This window comes from Miniopterus schreibersii (assembly GCF_964146895.1).
Source record: "Miniopterus schreibersii genome assembly, chromosome: X".
NCBI lineage: Eukaryota > Metazoa > Chordata > Mammalia > Chiroptera > Miniopteridae > Miniopterus > Miniopterus schreibersii.
Genome location: NC_138104.1, coordinates 66,359,773 through 66,366,755, shown reverse-complemented (window position 1 = coordinate 66,366,755; position 6,983 = coordinate 66,359,773). Strand labels below are relative to the sequence as shown.

The 6,983-nt window shown below is 50.7% G+C and overlaps 1 protein-coding gene across 2 annotated transcripts; it reads right to left on the bottom strand.

The window, feature by feature from the left end:
* Positions 1-1,228: 1,228 nt before the first annotated feature.
* On the bottom strand, positions 1,229-6,699 carry PRRG3 (proline rich and Gla domain 3). Of its 2 annotated transcripts, none has more exons than XM_081125332.1 (4): positions 6,405-6,699; positions 3,858-3,895; positions 2,604-2,764; positions 1,229-2,241 (listed from the first exon to the last, which is right to left on the bottom strand). In XM_081125332.1, the coding sequence occupies exons 2-4, from the start codon at positions 3,862-3,864 to the stop codon at positions 1,714-1,716; spliced, it is 696 nt and encodes a 231-aa protein (XP_080981458.1). In that variant the 5' UTR covers positions 3,865-3,895; positions 6,405-6,699; the 3' UTR covers positions 1,229-1,713. The 2 variants fall into 2 exon arrangements, with proteins under 2 accessions (XP_080981458.1, XP_080981459.1); XM_081125333.1 differs by lacking the exon at positions 6,405-6,699 and adding an exon at positions 5,941-6,204.
* Between the last annotated feature and the right edge of the window lie 284 nt (positions 6,700-6,983).

The window sequence follows — 6,983 nt, the reverse complement described above, 5'->3', positions numbered from 1 at the left end:
AAGCTGGTGGCCTCACTCGGATAAGTACACAAGCTTCCTGACTTGAAGCAAGTCTCAGGGCAAGTGTGTAGGACTGAAGGAGCTTCCAGATGTCATCTGTGGCTACAAGGCAGGGCTGCATTCAGACAAGAAGACCTGATGCCTGCCTTGGAAAGCTATTTAAACAGAAAGAAGCTTGTCTTCTCAGTAGGTTTTAAACTGCTGTGGTTGCTAAGAGACCCTGGCTGTGCACTCTTTTGGACCCCACAAAAATTTGCTACATTTAAAAAAGCACCACAGAGGAAAAATAGTTTGGCTCCAAGGCCAGGAGGATGGAGATGGAGGGGTGAAGGAGATGGTGTCAACATTCTTTTGTGTGGTCATTGACAGTTAAATATAGGTCACCTCTGCCCCAGTGCTGTCCAAAACCTCACTGAAATGGAAAGATGAACAGCTCCTGGGCCACAGAAAGAGGTTAATAAAAACAGATCAGCACCTGGCAATGACAGGGAAAATTCTGGATGTGCCTTCTACCCCAGGTCATGGGCTTCCTTATCTCCCTCGAAAAGAAAGTTCTAAAACTGGACACTTTAGGATCTTCTCCCCAGGTGGGCACCATCGTTAAGGAGAAATGAGCCATCTAAAGTTCAATTTTAACTTAGTGCACCTACTCATGAAAGGAGAGTATCCCAAAAGTTCAAAACCAGAGAGCACAGTGATGAGGAGTTTAATCGTGCTATGGGTCAATCAACCTCATGAAGAGCAAACCTCAGCTCTCTGCCCCAGCCTGTACCCCAACCATTCAGAGGCCATGGACTTCACAGGCAGAGGCAGCCAGATAAATTTTCACAGGGCTATGATTGGGCTCATACCAATGGGTAGCAGTTTTAGCACAGCCAGTACACATGTCTGGAGAGCCAAGGTCTGCGAGAGGCCAAGCACACCAGAACCAGAGCTACTACTCCAGGATGGCAAAGTTCACTCAGACCCTTTTGCTCAATCTGGAGAAGGCAGCTTTGCCAGCCAGTTCCCTGCTCCTCATCCTTCACACACCCTGCCCTCCTTCCAGGTTGCTCTAGACATTCCTTTTAACCTGGTCAGGAAGGTGGGAGTGGGTGTTGCTGGAGAGAGGCATCACAAATCTGTGAGATTGATTTCCCTTGGTCCCTATGAATGGCCTAGGTTACAGTGTTTTGTTTTATTGTGTTTGTTATTTATTTGTTTGTTATTAGTCTTTTTGTTTTTTGTTCAGTCCTGTTTTTGTCCTCAAAATGTAAGCCAGGACAGTAAGCACAGGACTGTTAAGGGGAAAGTGTGCTGAACGTCTGGCTCCTCTCCCTCATTTCTGTGGCCTAAGCTTCCAGACACAGACAAGTCTCCAGACAGCTCTGTGGCCCCAGGGCCCAAGCCTATGAACATTCTGGCCACAGTCAACTCCTGGGGTGATTCCTTTGGCATAAGAGAAGCCAGTCCTTGTCAGGAAGACAGGATGGAGGAGAATGGGAGCTTCTGGAAGAGCTGGGCTCTGTGGCCTGTCACTTTCCAGGGGCATGCATACTCCCTACTCCCCTCCACCTGTCTCTGACAACTGACTTCCTACAAATCCATGGTTGGGAAATTATTTGGCAACAAGGAGGCTAAGGCTGTTTTGTGGTGGCACAATCTTTAAAAAGTTAAAAAGAAAATAGGAGACCCCTGAAAGAGGTTTTCATACCAGATAGGACACAAGTCCCATTACTTGTCTGAGCCAGGGTTGGAAGCCACTATCTCCTCATATTTTGGGGGTGGATCACTATAAGAGACACTTGTCTCTTCACTGCTGCTCTCCTGGGGTGCAGTCACCTCCTCGTAGGATGGAGGAGGAGTGGCACTGGACAGTCTGGAGAGAGAGAGCTCAGGAAGGTAGAGGGTGCTCTCAAGGCGGACTGTGGTTCTGCCTCCCCGACTGGATCCCAGCACCACCTGCTGGTTGCTCCCTGCTTCCCGGTGCCCAGAGGACTCCCCTTGGCTATGCACAGTGCCCCGGTACACCATCACCCGGGGCAGGCTGTGAGTGGTGCGACTGGCTAGGTACCGGTTCTGAGCATATGAGGGGTGATGACGGGTAGCTTTCTGCAGCTGGCACCTCCAGATGATGAACAAGGCGATGACAATCAGCAACGCCACTCCCAGAAGAGGCACAACCACATACATGGCATCTGAGCTCTGCGCAGGGTCTCTGACTGAGTAGACTGCATTTGGGTACCCCTTCCAGAACTCCATCTGCAAAAGAAGAAGGGCCACATACACTTATACACAAGAGCTCATGCCCCAGGTAGACCTCAGGGGCCTTTCACAAGTTTGCTCTCCACTCCACCCCATCTGACTGGCCTCTAAGAGCTATCAGAGAGGCTATGAAATGCACCAAGGACAAAAAGCAACACTCCCATGTGAAGAGACCCCCAGAATCAGGCAGATGGGACTCTAAGGACATGTTGTCTGTTTTTCTATGGCCCCAGTGGCCCTGTCTTGGACTGGGCCGTCTTTCCTTCATTGCTTCTGTTCCATCTGAGGCACCTGGGCCTGCTCTTGTTATTCCTGAGGCTACCTTTTCTCCCAGAACCCAGCCACAGGGCAGTACATGCCGTTTTCTCTTTGTCCTCAAACACTTCCTTGACCTCTTCGTAGCTGCAGATCTCTTCCATACACTCCCGCTCGATGGTACCCTGGCGCAGCTCCTCCAGGAACTCATTGGCACGAGGGAACCGTTTCAGGACCGAATGGGCATTCTTGGCCTCCAGAAACACTAAGGAGAAAGCTGCACTGAAGCCTGGAATGGAGAGGTGCCCAGGGGCTCCTTCAAACCAGACTCAACCCAGGCACAGAAGCACAATGATGGAGGGAAGCAAGACAAAGCCACCTGGCTAGCCACCATCTCAGACATAGCTGGCCCTTTGTGACAAGAATGGAATGGCTGACTTTCTATGATGCCATGATGTATCTGCTTAGAATACCATGGACCCAACAAGACTCATGTCTCTGGTGCTATGGAGGAAAATGGAGAGTGCACATTGTGTAGAAACGATGGGCATGAAGGATTTTGAGTATTGCAGTCACCAGTGAAAAAACACTATCTCCTGCCTCATATCAAAATAAAATCAGACCTCTTATCATGAGAATGTATTCTTTGAAGCTGATGCTGGTGACCAATACCAAACAGCATCATAAGACTCTATCAGGGTGGCTTCCCTCTACCTGAATCACCACCTGTGCCATCAAAATGCCTGTCATTAATAGCCATGCCCAAGATAGTCTAGCACAAACCCAGGCAGGGGTAGATCAGAGGACTAAATGTACATGAACTTGGGAAGAGGGTAGCAGGGTCCATGAAGAAAATCTAAGTCTTTGTTGACTGGGCACAGTTGCTTCCTGGAAAAATGCCATTAGGTCGTAACCATATCTACTTATTCCAAAGGTAGAAACTCAACTACAGTTGAGCTGATTGGCATAATATGAGCTATGCACCTCCATAAGCCTGACCTGAGACTTTAGAGAATAAAAGAAGAGGTGACATCTGCTCCTGATATTCCCCTAGAGGTGAGACTTCTTAGTTCTCATGTCAACCAGTCCCTCTCATGCCCAGGCAGGTAGGGCTTTGCCAGCAGGCAGACATTCTTCCCCAGGCCTTATAGTCTATCACATTAGATTCTCTCATAGTGGCCTGGGTAGGTGCACATGTCCAAATGAGCATGTTCTCCAGAAAAAGCTAATTGGACAGAGGCCACAGGGACAACTGGGGAAAGGAAAGCTGTGAAGGAATTGAAAGGTAGATATGTACTTTTTCCATGAGCCCTTAGGCATGGGCCTTTCCCACTTGGCCCAGGCTCAGAAAAACTCACCTGCCATAGTCCTCCCTCAGATCCAGCTTCTCACTTGCCTGGCAAAAGAGAAAGGCAGAGTCACAGTTGAAATCACACCCCAAAACCTACAGGGCACCCTCTTGGCCCTAGTATGTAAACCAACTCCCAATGGTTTGGTCAAAGGTCAAAGCAGCACCTTATGTGGCACAGCACCCTCTGTGTGGCCACTCACAGCTCTACTGTTCCCCATTCTACCCTGAGCTCTCCTCCAGAGCTCCCCAAAGCCCTGCAGGACCCAAGGCAAACATTCTAGCTCTGTCCCCCAAGAATATTCTAAAAATTTAGAAGACCTAGACCTTGACTTTTTTCTGAAAAACTCCTACAGACTGAGGCTCTCCTTTCTCACTTCCGTCAAGGAATCTGTTCAGTGTTGCCTCTGATGTGAGCTATTGTCTGAAACATTTGCCCCTGCTCAGGAATTATCCAGCCAGTATGTAAACCTCGTCCATAGCACACTGCTCTATTCAACACACCCTCCCCACTCATGTTCATATTCCAGAGCACTGGCCCAAGTGTCCACATCTAGAAGCAATCGCCCCACAGCTCTACTGCCCAAGCAGAAACTCTGGTTTTACGAGTAACTGGATGCAGGACAGGTGAACGGTATAACCCATTGTGCTACCCTTTTTTCTTAGGCTGCCAGGAAGTTCAGCATTAACATTGACCATCAAGCACAGGCGCCCTGGATGCCCAGCTGTTCAGAACATATACTTCTCCCCTGTGACATAGTATACACTTTTTAACTTATGTTTACAAAGTCTTAAGTATATTTCAAATATATCTTCCAATCCTTTTGGCAAACAGGATAGAAATCATAAATAAAATTAAAACTAAAGGAAAAACAGTACATCTAACATCCATCTATGGAAACACCATGTTAAGGGGGCTTTTCTCTTTTGAACCCCACAACAATCCCATCCAAAACTATCAACGTGTGAATCTGTCAATAATGGGCCTACTATTATGAGGAAAGTTGACCCTCAGTGTTTAGGAGAATGAAGATGGACTATTATCTCTAAATTCTCCCTCCATTATGGATCTCTGAGGTTCCCCTATAGCTAACGCTGGCCATGTGGCCAGAGTGAGGGTGTGGCATGCCTAACAGCAAGGTTTTTGATTGAAGAAAAATGGAGCCTTTGTGCCAGGTTTTGAAGAGAATGAGTAAAGGCTTTACTAATAAGTGAAGATAGAAAAATATGTTTCATTGTTTATCAAAGAGAACTGCGGCATTAGATTTTTTTTTTCATCTTTACGTGGAAAAATTACATAATAGCTTACAAATAGCCACATCTTGCCCCCAAACACCTGATGGTATTGCATACCCACACATCCCATAACCCCAAATGTGTGCTATCCTGATACCTGCAAAAGTCATTAGTTCATTTTCAAGCTTCAAACAAGCCAAGAACTCCCCCAAACAGCTCACAAGGCATAGCCACACTCCATTAACAAATCTGTAGCCAATGTCACTGCTGCTGCAGCTACGAGGCCTCCTCCTGCTCCTTCCCCCAAATGTAGCGCCTTGCCTACTTCTTCCGGTATAAATACACCATCAATAGGCTGTTACTATGGCAACAGTGAGGAAGTTTGAGGGCTACACCACAGAGAACGCTGCAGCAGTCACGCATATATAGGTTCCTCCTGTCCTGGGGGATACTGTAAGGCTCATTGTAGGCCGGAAGAATTTTTAACCCACTCCCCACAGCAACACAGCTGAATCCTGAAGGCCTACAAAAGGAAGGAAGGCCACCACAAAGACCTTCCTTAACCCCACCCCAGGCTGGAGCCTCGGAATCATAGCACTCAGAGACCTGGCTCTCAAAGTTCCTCTCATGAGGACTGGCGGGCCATCAGACCTGGAATCCCAAGACATGGCCTCTAAACCACTTCTCCAAATCCATGCCCTTTTAATTTCCCTCAATTAGAACTGAAAGCTTCTGTGGTCTCCAAATCTTAACACTCATCAACCCACCCAGTGACAAAGAACTCCCAAATTATGCTCCAACTCAAACTCTGCTCGTCCCTTTCCATTCATATCAGTCCTCAAAATGCCTGTACTCGCCTTCCATAGCCTGCCACCAGCGCCCTGTCCACGAACTCCTGCTTCTGGTCCAGCAACACTCTTCTCCAGGGTTTGCTCAAGACTCCCAACGCCTTGGCCCGGTCGGACCTCCAGATCCTCCCCCAATAGTGCCCCACGCACAGTTCAGTGGTCCTGGACACCGAACCGTGCCCTCGGGGTTCGGGCACCCAACCCCAAGGGCCTCACCGTTCTCCAGGCCCTGTTGGCGCATGCCGCCAGCCACCTCACCGCAGCGCTTCTCCTAGCAGGGCCCCTGTCCCCGCCTACCTGGTCCGTACTGTCCGAGCCCCACCCCCCTGCCCAGCCTAGGCTTCTCCTCCTTCCACTCACCCCAACCCGTTGCCCTCCCGCCAACCCGGCCGCCCCCTTGCAGGCCCAGCTGGGGCCAAAGTGCGCCTGGAGCTCCCGCCCCTCGCAGCCAGACGCACAGGCCTGCCCATTACCTCGGTACCCCCTGCCCTGGTGGCCTTTGGGGGCTGCCCGTCTCCCAATAACCCTCCGAACCAGGTCCGGTCTCGTCCCCCACGCCTGGCGCGCCACCCTCTAGCGCCAAGACCACCGTGCCCCGATCGCCAGGCCGCAATCCTCCGGACGCACAGCACACCGGGCCGCCGGGAAGAGGAGAGGAGAGAGTTGGGGGCGATGAGAGGATCCAAGGGGGGTTGATCGGGCTGGCGGACCAGCTGGGCGGGAGGGGCGGCAGCGCGCACTAAGCACAGCGCGCTCACGCCCCACTCCACCGGCACCGCCCCTGCCCCCGCCCGTGCCTGGGGGGGAGGGCGGGGCCTGGCCCAAAGGCTCGGGGATTACCGGGGACCCTCCGCCAAAGGTGCTGGTCCTTCATGCTCCCAGGCAAAGCCCCTCCGAAACCCAGGCGCTGCAGCAGGCTCTGGAGCGAGCGCCTAATGCCAGCACAAAAGGGATCCCTGCGCAGTCTAACTCCTCCAACTGTCCCCTACGCTGGCTCACCTGTCATTACGCCCTGTTTGGCCGGAATGCCAGCCAAGAAAAGAGGGACATGG